Source organism: Solea solea, chromosome 7, assembly GCF_958295425.1.
Source record: "Solea solea chromosome 7, fSolSol10.1, whole genome shotgun sequence".
NCBI classification, from domain to species: domain Eukaryota; kingdom Metazoa; phylum Chordata; class Actinopteri; order Pleuronectiformes; family Soleidae; genus Solea; species Solea solea.
Window position 1 is genome coordinate 27,635,531 of NC_081140.1, and position 14,243 is coordinate 27,649,773.

The 14,243-nt window shown below is 42.4% G+C and overlaps 1 protein-coding gene across 5 annotated transcripts in view; it reads left to right on the plus strand.

Moving 5' to 3' along the window:
- Positions 1-13,747, plus strand: part of LOC131462602 (rho GTPase-activating protein 32-like) — a 39,342-nt gene extending 25,595 nt beyond the window's left edge. For 3 of the 5 annotated variants that reach the window (XM_058633921.1, XM_058633922.1, XM_058633925.1), the window contains 17 exons: positions 623-709; positions 783-935; positions 1,034-1,126; positions 2,128-2,250; positions 2,363-2,440; positions 3,610-3,691; positions 4,107-4,256; positions 5,732-5,834; positions 6,488-6,632; positions 7,594-7,676; positions 8,255-8,362; positions 8,496-8,641; positions 9,083-9,296; positions 10,056-10,222; positions 10,324-10,398; positions 10,484-11,176; positions 11,337-13,747. In XM_058633921.1, the coding sequence (XP_058489904.1) occupies positions 623-709; positions 783-935; positions 1,034-1,126; positions 2,128-2,250; positions 2,363-2,440; positions 3,610-3,691; positions 4,107-4,256; positions 5,732-5,834; positions 6,488-6,632; positions 7,594-7,676; positions 8,255-8,362; positions 8,496-8,641; positions 9,083-9,296; positions 10,056-10,222; positions 10,324-10,398; positions 10,484-11,176; positions 11,337-13,540 (4,704 nt within the window). In that variant the 3' untranslated portion in view covers positions 13,541-13,747. The remainder of the gene's footprint in view (positions 1-622; positions 710-782; positions 936-1,033; positions 1,127-2,127; positions 2,251-2,362; positions 2,441-3,609; positions 3,692-4,106; positions 4,257-5,731; positions 5,835-6,487; positions 6,633-7,593; positions 7,677-8,254; positions 8,363-8,495; positions 8,642-9,082; positions 9,297-10,055; positions 10,223-10,323; positions 10,399-10,483; positions 11,177-11,336) is intronic. The other 2 variants (XM_058633923.1, XM_058633924.1) reach the window with 2 other exon arrangements.
- The last annotated feature ends 496 nt before the right edge of the window (positions 13,748-14,243 follow it).

The window sequence follows — 14,243 nt, forward strand, 5'->3', positions numbered from 1 at the left end:
GAGACCTTTGATCGTCGCAGTTTTGAGGGCAAACACAATATCAGTGAGGAGAAGAAGCCTCTGAATTGCCTCCAAGTGCCTATATATTCTGTATTATATACTTTATACTGCAGGATTTATAGAGAAGTGAGATTGTGGATCACTAATGTTTTGGCAGTGCAGCAAATACAGTTATTTATTCTGTCATCATTTCTACAGAATCTCATAAATATTGTCCATCCATTCTAGTTTTTAAGCATTTGTTCGGGTGATTTGTTGTTGGAGTTCTTTTAAGGATTCTATTCCACACAGTACGATACATAAGTCAAATGATCAACATGAGCTGATTATTATTTAATAAAATGGCTGAGTATATCTTGTTATAACAGTTAATCAGTTATTCTCTTAAATGTGTTTTTTTTCTGGTTTCTGACTTGAGAAAATAGTCATTTCAAAGTTTCATTTCATCATTTTCTGACATGAATGAATCAAGAAAATAATCGACAGATTAATAGATGATGGGATTAACCCTTAGCTGGAGCTGTGATTTTCTCAGAAACTTGATAAATGATGACAAAGTTTTAGTTTTTTTTTCTTTCCAAAAGTTCATTAAAATCAATCAAGTGAATGAATTCCTTTGCAGTTAGCCTTCGCAGACGGACAGAGTGAAGGACCAAAGGCCGGTCTGGACTCCAAAGAGCTGCTCTTCCTGATTCAGATCACCTGCCAGGTACAGACACGGATTATATTCTGCAATATTGCAAACAGATTAGTCTTCCGTTAAAATCTTTTTCCTTCGACAGGGTCGGAACTGGCTGGTGAAGAGATCCTACGAAGACTTTCGCGTGCTGGACAAACACCTTCATCTGTGCATCTACGACCGCCGTTACTCTCAGCTCGCCGAGCTGCTGCGATACGAAACGTTCAAGGACGCCGTGGAGGTGCAGCGGAGCTTCGTCTGTGTCTCTTCAGTTCTTTACGTCACTGATTTTACGTGACATTAAACCAGGTTTCGTCTTGAGTCAACCTTGTTCTCTTTGATGTTTCCTCTCAGTCAGTGACAAAGATGTTGGCCACGTATCTGTCCCGCTTCTCTGTCATCGCCGACAACAAGATCAACTGCGGTCCAGTGTTGACGTGGATGGAGGTATCACTTCTGCTTTTCACTCTTCATTATCAATGCAGCTGAAGACAATGCTGTGAATACTCAGACTCAGGTTGTTTTCCAGCTGCTTATGTCACCAAAAGTTTGAAATATGGTGTGTGTTTTTTCCCTGTGAGGAGTCTTAAAAATACACTATTAGTCTCTTCTTTGCTGTAAATAGATTTTAAGAGACGTCTACAAGATTCAATAAATCTCTCAAGGCAGCCCAATTTTTAATCAAAATCCCTTTTACTTTTTGAGTTCTATTACAAATGCGGCCAAAAACTAACAAAAAAACTAAAGAATAATCTGGTTCTTCAGAAACAGTGGATCAAAATAAGAAACTTTCTCATTTGTACTTTGTTTTTCCCTCTTCTCATATCAATTTAATCATAATTATTTACTGTATTTGTAGCTGTGTAAGTAAAATGGTAAGATTCTCAGAGGACAACAGTTTTAAAACTCACAGGTTAGTAAAGATGGAGTGATGTGGTCCTTTCTCTTTAAAGCTTTCTGTCTAAGTCACGTTCGGTGGATGTTTCACTTACTGATCTTCAGGAGTTGTGCTGAAGGTGATCAGACTTTCACAGTGAACCGTCTTCAAACTTAACTTAACTTACCTCCAACTTAACTCCTGAAGATGACTGAGAACCTTCCTTGCCTCTTTTTGTTTTTGCATCAGTGATAGAATCTGGTACCTGGTGTTTTTTTATTTCCTGCTCTGATGAGGTTCCAAGCAAGCAGCGCAATAAGGGGGTGATTCAAGAGCATTTCTTTCTTGTTTTAGGAGGATTCTCTGGCATTTAAATAAAAAACAAACAAAAATTGAGAGAATTATAATCACTTTTTTTTAATTTACTGTAGACAAATTATGGAGCGTGTAATTCTTATTATAATGAGGCGACAGGAACTAAATGAGCTTCCTCCTCCTCCTGTTTTCAAGAAGAACACTTCCCTTCCTTTAATCCTTTTAAACGTCAGGCTGTCACTTTTGTTTTTTCCAGATCGACAACAAAGGGAACCATCTGCTCGTGACCGAGGAAGCTTCCATCAACGTTCCCGCCATCGCTGCCGCGCACGTCACCAAACGCTACACGGCCCAGGCCACAGACGAGCTGACCTTTGAGGTAAGTTATTTTAAAATCCGCTACTTCTGCTTGGGTGATATTCTGTTCTCACCATATTGTAGAAATGGGCATTTCACGTCCTCACAAACGCTGTCCGATGACGTGTTTGCAGGTTGGGGACATCGTGTCAGTGATCGACATGCCTCCTAAAGAAGACACAGGCTGGTGGAGAGGGAAGCATGGCTTTCAGGTAAACAAACGCCCACTCGAGAGACGAGACGAGGACACACTGACCGCCGCGCAGCGTTTGTCCCTTAAATGTTGAGATTGTACAAGACAAAATGCGCGTTTTTTTTAAATCACGATATTAAATCCCTTTAGGGAAATTATTTCTCTGCATTTGACTGAGTAGTGCCCGGGGAGCAATTGGGGTTGGGTACCTTGCTCAGGTGTACCCCAGCCCTTTTGACCTGGTGGGGACTTGAACCGACGACCTTCCGGTTACAAGCCAAGTTCCCTTTCCACTTGGCCATGGGCTGGCCAAAATTAACAATTATACTCAACTTTTGAATGACAAAAATAATCTCACTTGAAGAAAAAGACACTTTTATCTTTGTCTTGATAAAACATTACAGTTTACTTTAATTTTTGTTTCTCCTTTAAGAACCAGTAACAAGTTAAACCAAAGGTTTGTATGTTTGGTGTTAGTGTAAGAAATGTTAAGGTATGAATTCTTAAAGTCGGAAGAGGACTAACTTGTGCCAAGTACACTTATTTTTATCTAGTTTTTGTTTTGTTTTCAGGAACATTACAATCTGAAAGTAGCTGCACATTTACAAGATTTACAAGGTAGTTTTAATTATTTTAGTTGAGCAAAATTTCCTCAACCCATTGGCAGATTCTTAAAATAAGAATTTTTTTTTTATTTTACTTATGGTGTATTATCTTTGTACCTTGGATGGCAAATGACCCAGATGCCCTTGGAAAAAGCAAATAAAAATGTTATAAACATGCTACATAAATAAAATAGACATTGCTAAATGTGGCTTTGAACTTTGAACCTTTGCATGGATTTGTGGACGACTCTTCTCCAAATGCTGCTTCAGGTTCGTGGTGTTTTTGTCTACACGTGGTTTACAAAGAGTTTTGTCTCCTGAAATGCCGTTCATGAAATTCCCACCATATGTCGTCATTCCTCTTTCTTCCTAATCTTCTGATTGTTTCTATTAGCCTCTAGTTTCAATTCGTTGACGAAAGTTTCGTCGTAGCTTTTGTCACATCTACTTTCATTTTCTCTTTTTCGTCGGTTAAAAAGGGGTCGTTGACATTTTTCATCATAGTTTTCAAAATTAACAGTTACGTACTACAGCTTTAATTCCCTGACAGTAGTGTGACGTGACTCTCTCTCTCCCCCTGCAGGTCGGTTTCTTCCCCTGCGACTGTGTGGAGCTGATAAATGACAAGATTCCCCCAAGTGTTCAAAGCTCAGTGCCAAAGCCAGGTGAGTCAGATTCATGTGTATTTTTTGTGGTTATTTTATTGTTTTAGAATTGATTTTAAAGCGATTAATTGTTTGGCTGAGATTTTTTATGATTTTTTTGAGTCAACGTCCCCAAAATTCAAGATACGAACAGTGGGAGCGACAGTTTCCTTTGCTACTGCTGGTATCATCACTGAATTCTGGCACTTTTTAAAACCCAAACATTCAAACATATTTCTTTAGATTTGCATTTAAATCGACACAATGTGTGATTTAAACCTTCAAATAATGATTATTTTGATGGAACATCATCTCATAACAAGGTGATGTCACCTCTGTCAAATGTCACTTTAATACCTAGTAGCAGGTTGTTTTTTTTATGGAATATTTTAATTGATTTTATTGCTTGTTTTCATTATTTTATGGACATTTTCAGTGTGTAAGAAACACGGGAAGCTGGTGACGTTCCTGAGGTCGTTCATGAAGTCTCGGCCGCCGCCGCAGAAGCTGAGGCAGCGCGGGATCCTCAGGGAGCGAGTGTTCGGCTGCGACTTAGGGGAACATCTGCACAACTCAGGACACGAGGGTGAATCACTGTTACTGCAATTACACAAACATGTAAACACTACTACTATGGCACCACTACTCAGTCCAATTCCTTCTTCTTCCTTGTCAGTTTATGGGTTTGGTTTTTAAGGGTGGAACTCTTTTTCTTCTTCAAACAAAAGGTTTATTTTAAATCTTTGAAACAAAATACATTTATTTTTTAAAGTAGCTCTACCCCTGGATTTAGGATCCCCTAACTTAGTCACTCCCAAACACTGGGTCGGGACCCCCAGTTGGGTCGCAGGAGAATCTTTTTGGGCCCCCCCAAAAAAGTTTTCTGATTTTTTGCAACTTTTTTGTGAAGATTAATGTGAATATGTTTTAAATGACATGCATAAAATTAAGTCATTTTTAAATTAGGTATCATCTCATGGAAATTATACATTTACTACTTCAAAATGATGACATTTTTTGCTATGTTATGAACACATTTGCTCTTGTCAGGACTGATATTGTGATTTGTGTCATGAAAAAACACTGTCCTAAATAATGAAAATGCTTATTTTAAGACTCTGAAAACCAAACTATTTTAATTTAAAGTGACTCTACCACTAAATTTCCTAAATAAATCGCACTGAATTTAAAAATTCCAAAATCAGTCATTCCCAAACACTGGGTCGGGACCCAGATTGTTCGCAGGGAAAACAATTTAGGTCCCCAAACTTTTTCTGAATTTTTCCAACCTTCTAGTTGAGATTAAGTCAAGTCAAGTCAAGTAGTTTTATTTGTCAAATGTACTATATGTACGACATACAGCACAGATGAAATTGCAGTCCTCTCAGACCCACGGTGCAAAACAGGCAGTTACATAAATAAACATAAATCAACAATAAACAATCAACAGACATGAAGTAAACAATCAACAAGAAGAGAATCTTCTAAGAGAAGATAAGTGAGGTAGTGCAGTTTTGTGCAAATAAGCAGGGGATTAATGTGTAAATGTTTTAAACAACATGCCTAAAATTAAGTTAAGTTAAAAATTATTCATTTGCTAGTTCAAAATTACGAAATGTTTTGCTACATTATGAACAAATTTGCTCTTGTTATCTTTGATATTGCAATTTGTGCCAAGAAAAAAAACACTGTCCTAAATATGAATTAATTCCTTAAATAAATCCTGCTGGATTTAAAATCTCTGAGTTGGGACCCCCAGATGGGTCGCAGGAGAATCTATTTGGGCCCCCAAACAAATTTGCTGAATTTTTTCCAATTGTTTTTGAAGATTTATTTGTATATGGTTAAAATAAGATGGCTAAAATGAAGTTGTAATTCAATTATGAATCATCTCAAGGAAAGTCATAGGTATGTTTTGCACAAATGTACTTTTTTCAGGATTGATTTGATGATTTAAGTCACATACTCTTAAGGTATTGTATAGAAACATAATGTTTTCTAATGACTGTGTGTTGTGTCCTGTGTCTTGTCCTGTGCTGTGTCCTGCGTTGTGTCCTGCAGTCCCACAGGTGGTGAAGAGTTGTGCTGAATTCATAGAGAAGCTTGGAGTTGTGGACGGAATCTACAGATTGTCTGGAATCTCCTCCAATATCCAGAAACTAAGGTGTGTGTTTCTGTTCTGTTTGTTTGTGATTATTGATCTGAAATAGAAAACGCAGAAAAACAAGAAACACTCGACACTTAAAAAAATACTGATTGATGATTATGTTTTTAATGGTGTCTTTGTTTTTATGGAGCACAGAAACCAGAAAATAGCTGAAAAATCTGATTATTTATCAAAATATTTCACAAGTGATTTCGTAATTAACCATTTAATTGCGTCTGATTTAGTCTTAAATTCATATAAAATGTATTTTTGGTTGTTAAAAAAGAGAAAGTCACTGTTTTTTTGTTTTTTTTAAAAAGATGAAGATAATTTTACAGAAGTTATTTCAGAAGATATCATAATAAAAGTATCAAAATCAAATGTTAAAATGTTCCAACGCTGACAGACAGTAGATATCATTCTATAACCTCATTTATTCATAATTCATAGTTTGTTATTCTAAGTCAAGTTGTCATAGTGTTATTACTCCCACTCCATTAAATTGAAATCCATTAAATACAGTTTCCTTTAAGTTGTGCAACGTCAAATTTACCTTTTTTTTTTTTTTAAACCATTTACTTGGTGTTGATATTGATAATTAGTCAGAATGATTTCATGATTCAGTGAAATGAGTATAAGTATCTAATGATGGTTTTTCTGTCTCTGTCCAGGCACGAGTTTGACTCTGAGCAGATCCCGGACCTGAGCAGAGACGTCTTCAGACAGGACATCCACTCAGTGGGTTCTCTGTGTAAACTGTACTTCAGAGAGCTGCCCAACCCGCTGCTCACCTACCAGCTCTACGACAGATTCTCAGTAAGAACCAGGAAACTGGGCGTCACACTTAATATCAGGATGTTTTTTAAAATAAAAGGAAATTACAACGTTTATAGCATTTACCACAATCCCAGTATTTCAAAGAATCATTGTGGATGTGAGATAACTGCACATACAAAACTGCCATCATCTGTTATTTTAATAAACATTGAATCATATGTATCTCTAACAAAGCTACACAGGTTTAAGGATGAGCTGAATACAATTCCCTTAATAAGTAGAATTTGGAAATTTAAGAAGATTTTTGAATTATAAGTACAATTTTGTAACTATAAGTAGATTTTGGAACTATAAGTAAAATGTAGAACTATAAGTAAATTTGAAAATAAAAATAAAAGCGCCATAACCACCTGCCATAACCACTGTCTCCAACTAGTGCTGACTGGAGTAGACTCTGCCTACTTAAGGGAAGATTGTGTCCCCAACTTAAGGGAAGAGTGATATGAAGGTTATCATGAATAAATGTAAACACTGCAGCTTTAAATATTGGAACAAAAACTGTTAGATCTGAAGAGAAACAAAGCGGAAAAGGACCCATTTCTGGTTCCTCTGTGATGACTGACATGAAAAGACATTTAACTGTGAGCTTATTATAAAGTCCTGCTCAAAATGGGGTCATTGTATTTTACTGGTCTCTCCAGGAACAGCGGGGGTCGTTCATGCTGATGCCAAACGGCAGATTAAAGCAGAAACAGTAGCTGCTGTGAATATAAAAGAGAGCGGGATGAAAAGAGGGAGGGGGAGTTTTCAGACGACGACGTCCCTGTGCTGTGATTATCATCCTCGTCGTTACATAACCTTCACCAGAAACAGCTGTTTGTCTCTGTCACTGCAGACAGGCTGACTTGAGCTGTGTCCTCTTCTCTTCTCTTCTCTTCTCTTCTCTTCTCTTCTCTTCTCTTCTCTTCTCTTCTCTTCTCTTCTCTTCTCGTCATCACAGGAGGCCGTGTCCGCAGCCACAGACGAGGAGAGGCTGGTCAAAATCCACAACGTCATCCAGCAGCTGCCGCCACCACATTACAGGTCAGTGCAGCTCACTGCTGCGCCCTGCTGGACTCTAGTGGAAGTGTTTGACTTCTCAGAAAAGCAAAGCTCTGCGTCAGAACTCTGATTTAATTCCTTTTTGCTAACAATGTCAAGTAGATTCTGGAATTATAAGTAGATTTTGGAACGCAAAGTAGATTTTGGAACTAAATGTAAAATTTGGAACTTTAAGTAGAATTTGGGATTATAAATAGATTGTGGAATTATAAGTAGATTGTGGAACTATAAACAGATTTTTGTAAATACAAGTAGAATTTGGAACTATAAGTAGATTTTGAAACTATTAGTAGATTTTGTAAATATACAGTAAGTAGAATTTGGAACTATAAGTACATGTCGTTTTCTCTGTTTTTTCAGCTTCTTAAATGTTAATATTTTGTGCTTTCTTTGCTCCATATAAAAAATTAATCATAATAGTTTAATAATTTTTCTCGATACTAGTACTCGATTAATCACAAAAATAATCGACTGATTGATTGATTGATTGATTTTACTTGAATGTGTCTACAATTAAATATTTAGAATTGATGTTAAATAGTCTCACTCCTGTTCTGCAGGACTCTGGAGTTCCTCATGAGACACCTCTCACGTCTGGCCACGTTCAGCTCCATCACGAGCATGCACACCAAAAACCTGGCCATCGTCTGGGCTCCGAACCTCCTCAGGTGACTCCTCTCCTCTCCTCTCCTCGCCTCTCCTCTCCTCGCTTCGCTGCTTGTTTTATGTGACGGTGAACTGGGCCACGTCTCAATGGTGCAGAGGCGTGAAATGAGGTTGTGTGTGTCTGTTGTTCTCCAGGTCCAGACAGATCGAGTCGGCCTGTTTCAGCGGCACGGCGGCGTTCATGGAGGTGCGGATCCAGTCGGTGGTGGTGGAGTTCATCCTCAACAACACTGAGGCTCTGTTCAGTCCAAAACTCAACGCCATCATCAGAGAAAACACTGGTACGTCGTCACATGAGGCAGAAAATAATACAGGATTCAAAAATACTGTCAGAAATTCAGTTTTTCAGGTACAAATTCTGAGTTTTCAAAGTCTTGAGTGTTTGCAGCTAATGAAAGCTCGGTGAAATGTGGATTTCCTCTGAAAAACAAACAATATTATATAATTGTTTTGGGTCAAAGATAGATTTTTTTCTCCAAAAACAGTTGTTTAAAACTGACATTTTCACACTTTTATGTTAAATTTGATAGGTTTGTGTCCTATGTCAATATCGCATTTTCGCCAGACCTGAGCTCCATGCCAAATTTCAGGAGTTTTTACGCACGATAACCCCCTCAAAAATGACTGGAAAGCCACGGATATATTAATATGTGGAAAAACAACTGGACCTCTGCAGTATAATAAAAATGAAAAAACAAAATACATGTGTATTGCTTCCACAGGTAACAACACCTTGTCGAGACCCAAGTCGCTGCTCATTTGCTCCCCGTCTACCAAGCTGCTGTCGCTGGAGGAGGCTCAGGCTCGCACGCAGGCGCAGCTCGGCTCGCCGGCCACCACGCCGTGCCTCACCCACAGCGACTACATTGAGGTCGGGGAGGGACCGGAGGCTCTGCTCGGCAAGTTCCACACTGTCATCGAGCTCCCGATGGAAAGGTTAGACGCAAGTTTTACCTGTCATTCTAAACTTAACACAAAATTACCAAAAAACACTGTGTTTTTCCGCTGTCGCAGTCAATTTTAAGACCTCAAACCATGGAACATTTCTTAATTTATGTCCAGGTTTGCTTTGTTGAGGTAGTTAGCGAGTGTTTTTTCTGTTTGCTGCACATTGTAGGACTTTCATTAATCATCTTCTGAAACTTTTGATTCACTCAGTAGACGGAGAACACTTCACACAATAATCATAAACATTTATTTTCCTGCTCTTTTCTTCTTCTTCGTTCTGTGAAGACTCTGAAGAGTCTGGCAAAGTAAGATTTGCATAGTTTCCCACACTTTTTTTTCCCGGGACCCACTTTTTGAAAAGGTAAACGACATTTTCGAGAGGTATGTGTTTGATCAATAAATCAAAATGTGATTTTATTGAAAAATAAAAGTGAAATCTTCAAGGAATACTACACCGATTTGCATTTTACCTTTGTATTCCTAGAATCGAGGTATTATTTTTGATAAATTGTGCTTCCCAACCGTCGAGAAATATCTTTTTTTTTTGACACAATATTTTTTGCATCTTGCACCTGGCAAAAAACTCTCTAACACTAAGCATTTACAAAGAATAAAAACTAGCAAACCCGCTCTAAAGGAGGCATTCTTGTGCTTTGTGTCATGAAGGTGACGGTGTCCACTCTGTGTATTTCAGCCTTGTTCGTCTTTTAAATTATTTTATTCCTGCTCTCGTTTGTCTCCGTGCAGTAGCAGCAGCAGCAGCAGCAGCAAGCGGCCTCCTGCTAAGGCTAAGAAGTCTCCCGTGGGGAACTGGCTGTCGTTTTTCCACCTGGGAAAGTCCCATTCTTTGTCCAAGCGTAAACTGAAGCGACATCCCAGCGAGCCTAACGAGATAAAGAGCATCGCACTGCCAGGTCTGTTTTACAACAAATCCTCCTTTGTTTTCTGTCCGCTCCCTAAGTTGTCGTTGACAGTGATGTGTGTTAAATTTAATGATTTAATAAAACATCTGCAGGTGGAAGAGGGGATAGCGGCACACTGCGCTCTACCAAAAGTGAAGAATCTCTCACCTCTCTGCACAACATGGAAGGTGATCAGTTGGATTCAATTATTAGTATATTTGTGGGTGAAGTTTTCATCTAAACATGTTGGTTTTTTTTAATCCCGTCTCCCAGGGGAACCTCCCAGTTACCGTCCCCTCAGACCTCGTTCCATTAGCGAGGCCATTTCTGCCAACGATGACCTCCACAGAAGTGCCAAAAGTAAAAACGCCAGCAAAGCCCACGCGCCGAGCAAGAGCCTTCACGGTGCCGATACCGGCCGCACTGCCGCGCCTACGTCACCTCCACACCAGGAGGACGAGCTCGATCTTTGTCCGCCAGCTGCCGGCATCTCCACGCTGGACTTTGACCCCATGTCCTTCCAGTGCAGTCCTCTCGCAGCCACTCCAGGTCTGAAACACAACCGAGACGGGAGCAAATTAAGAAAGAGTGCCGGTTGTTCCAGTGAATCGGAGCCAATTTCTTCCCTGAACAACAACAACATCAGCTGCTTTCAGTCTCCAGAGAGCAGCCCGGTGCTCGGTAAAGTTGGGAAGAAGGTTCCCGCCAAGCAGCAGCAGCAGCAGCAGCAGCTCTCTCCTAAACTCAGGAAGAAGTCGTTCAAGACGCAAGCGGATGTTCAGGCCGCGTCCACGTTCTCGCCACCTTTACCCTCGTCTTGTCCCCCGGTGGGGAAAGGGGATGCTCCGTTAGCAGAGGCAAAAGGGACGAGAGTTTCCTACCAACACTGCAGTCCAATCAGCACAGCGAGCCAGGCGTCAGCCCTGACCGACCTCAGCCAGTCTGCACAGAACCTGCCAGATCCAGGTCAGTTCATCTCCTTTCATCACACGTGTTGTTTATAGTTTATTTAAATAACTCCTCCTGTAGTTTCTTATGAAAGCTTCTGTGTCTTGTCCCATCATGTCTTACCATAGCTTTGTTTGTCCTGTCATACTGTAGCGTTGTTTGTCTTATCCCTCCCCAGGAACAGATAGACTTATGAGTTCAGTGTCTGTTCTCCTTCCTCACCCTCCCTCGATGAGCGCCGCACGCAAGTTGGCCCTGGCTCTGGCGGAATCCGCCCACAAGGCGACCAGCGGCTCCCAAAGACGCAACAACAACCTCCCACCGCACCCCATCCACCGACACGAGGCCTGTCATGTGCAGGAGAGGCCGCCGCGTCCCTCTGTTCTCGATATCAAAGTCTACCCCGAGGAGTACAGCAGCCCCCGTGTCTCTCCGTCTGTTCCTCAGTGGCAAACGTCGGCGCATGGCCCTGTGGAGAGCCTTTTCTGCCCTCACCCTGTCCACATCCCCCCCGCACACTTCTGCACAGAGCAGGTCATTGACGGACAGGAGAGCGCAGGTAATTACACACCTAACGTCAGCCCGCTTGGATCAGGGAGTCTGGATGAAGGCAGAGAGGGAAGGCAGCTCAGAGATGTCGTGCAGGGAGAACTCTCCTACCAGAGCGTCGGCGTTTCGACGCCCACTCAGCCAGTTTGCTTAGCTCAAAGCCCGACAACTTCCCCCGTGTATGTGAACACCGACTCTACCAATGTCTTCAACTTCCGTGCAGTTCTGGCAGAGACGTCCATGCCTTCCTCCGTCGGCGAGGTTCTTCCTCGGCCTCTGCTGCTCTCCTCAAACCACAACTACAGCCCAGACAAGGACAGATCTCTGGGTATGGTTGAGGACTTCTACAGCAATCATCATCATCCTCAACATTGGCCAGCTCAAGCAGGTCGAACGGCGACACCTCACTGCCCTCGGTTCGACGCTCTGCCGCATCACCTTTCGGGGCCAAAGAGCATGTACAGACACGCCTCTGAAAGCCACTACAACTCTTTAGGTTTGAGGCAACCCATGTCGCCGCAGTACATACGCTACCACAGAGACGAGCACCTCGTCAGCGGTGGCCACAGGCAACACGAGCAGTGGCAGGGGTCGGGGGGTCGTGCCGGGCATCCGGCCATCCGGAGGGCTCGCTCCTTCCACGCCCCGCAGATCAGTCACTATGAGCTGGCGGCGACGGAGGCGCTCCCTCCGGACACCGTGTTTTACATCGAGCAGAAGCCGAGCAAAAAGGCTCCGTATCAGCGGCTGATTCACACCGGCGTTCACCCCGCAGCTCGGCTTCAGTTTGAGAACGCGCCCGCCGACCCCCGTTACGGCGCCTTCGCAGAGGTGGACCCGATAGAAGCCACCCGCTATTACGCAGAGCCCGGCTGGCAGAAAGCTCAACAACACAGTCAGGCCTCGTATACCTCACACAGTGCGGCGGATTACTACAACTACTCGCCACAGTGCGCCACTCCTGTGAACCGGGACACGAATGTTTACGAAGCGAGGGACACTGACGCTTTTGAAGGAGTCCTATCATATCAACCAGTCAAGCAGGAGAGCAAATCCAGATGTAAAAGCACGTATCCTGCCACGTCTCCTTACGAGAGTCCCGTTTCACCGACGGACACGGGGAGCAGGGACATAATACACACGAGGAGCAAGTCCGACCCGGGAAACGCCTTCCTCCTCTCCACGGACGGGACGGAAAGCAAAAACTTCACTGTCGCTACGTCCCCGACGTCGCTGATGCCACAACAGGCGGACGCCGCGGGCAACAGGCAGCTAGGCGGTGCAGAACCAGGACCGCCGCGGCGTATTCACATAAAAGAAAGCTCCTATCGACAGCCGCCACTGCGCAAAGTCCCCTCGTTACCGGAGAGGGACGGTTCTAATCTCAAGAGCACGGAGCACAAAGACAGAAGCCATACGCGCAGCCGCGACCACGGCGGATTAACGACGACCAACGCAATCAACAGCTACTCTGGCGTCGTGAGACCCAGCATCCTCAGGAGACCCGGGCGGTCGCAAAGCACCAGAGAAAATCGACACTACTACCATTACCACGCCAAATCCCCGCAGGATCCGGAACATCTGGGGTCCTTTTCGTCTCAGCTCAACAGAAGGACTCAGAGCACTAAAGTCAGGCCCACGCAGTACGACCACGCGAAGGAGTATTACGCCGCCGCGCCCAGACCCAAACCCACGAGATCCGCTAAAGCCACGGGCGGCGTATTTTTACCTGGCCAGGGCTGCGTGTCGCCGCACGGGCACAGACTGCTGTCCAAGGTTCTGGGCCAAGAGGGTTTGGTGAGATCAGAGGCCGGGCTCTACGAGGGATTCTGACCACTGTTTTTATTTTTTATCCGACCTGGGGCCAAAGGAGAACAGCACTTTATCCTCTGCCAGACCAACAGACTGTTGTGTTGAAAGTGTGTGTGTTTTTACCTTCAGGAGCTGCTAAATTAAGTGTGAAATGAGGCCAGTGCTGGGGGAACCGCATGGTCGCCGTGAGTGGCCGAGTTTTGCAGTTTTTTGAAGAAGCTGAAAAGGGAACAAAAGTTATGCAGCTACAGAGGGGATGTAACGATCGGAAAATCTCACCATATCACAGTAGAATATGTATTGCAATATTGTGATTAGGGCTGCAAGGATTATTAATCTATCAAGTATTTTGATATGGTCAAGAAATTATTCAAACTGATTTGGTTTGTGGACAAAAGCGTGACGTTTGAGAACGTCATTTCAAGGTCTGAGCAACACAGATTAACATTTTATGGTCAAACAAGTACTGAGAAAATAATTAGTCAGTTGCAGCCCTAATTGTGATTGTATCCAGGGTATTTTTAATGTCTGATGTGATGCTAAATATCATATACACTCGACCAATTTTCCTTGAACAGTTCATTAAATACAAATTGCGTTAAATTCTTGATTCCCTCCAAGAAAGAGTCAGTTGTTATAATTTATTTTAAATAAAATAACTAGATATTTAAAGACATGAAACAGTTTGATAAGATTTTTCGTATTTTTGTATTCTTGTGTGGTT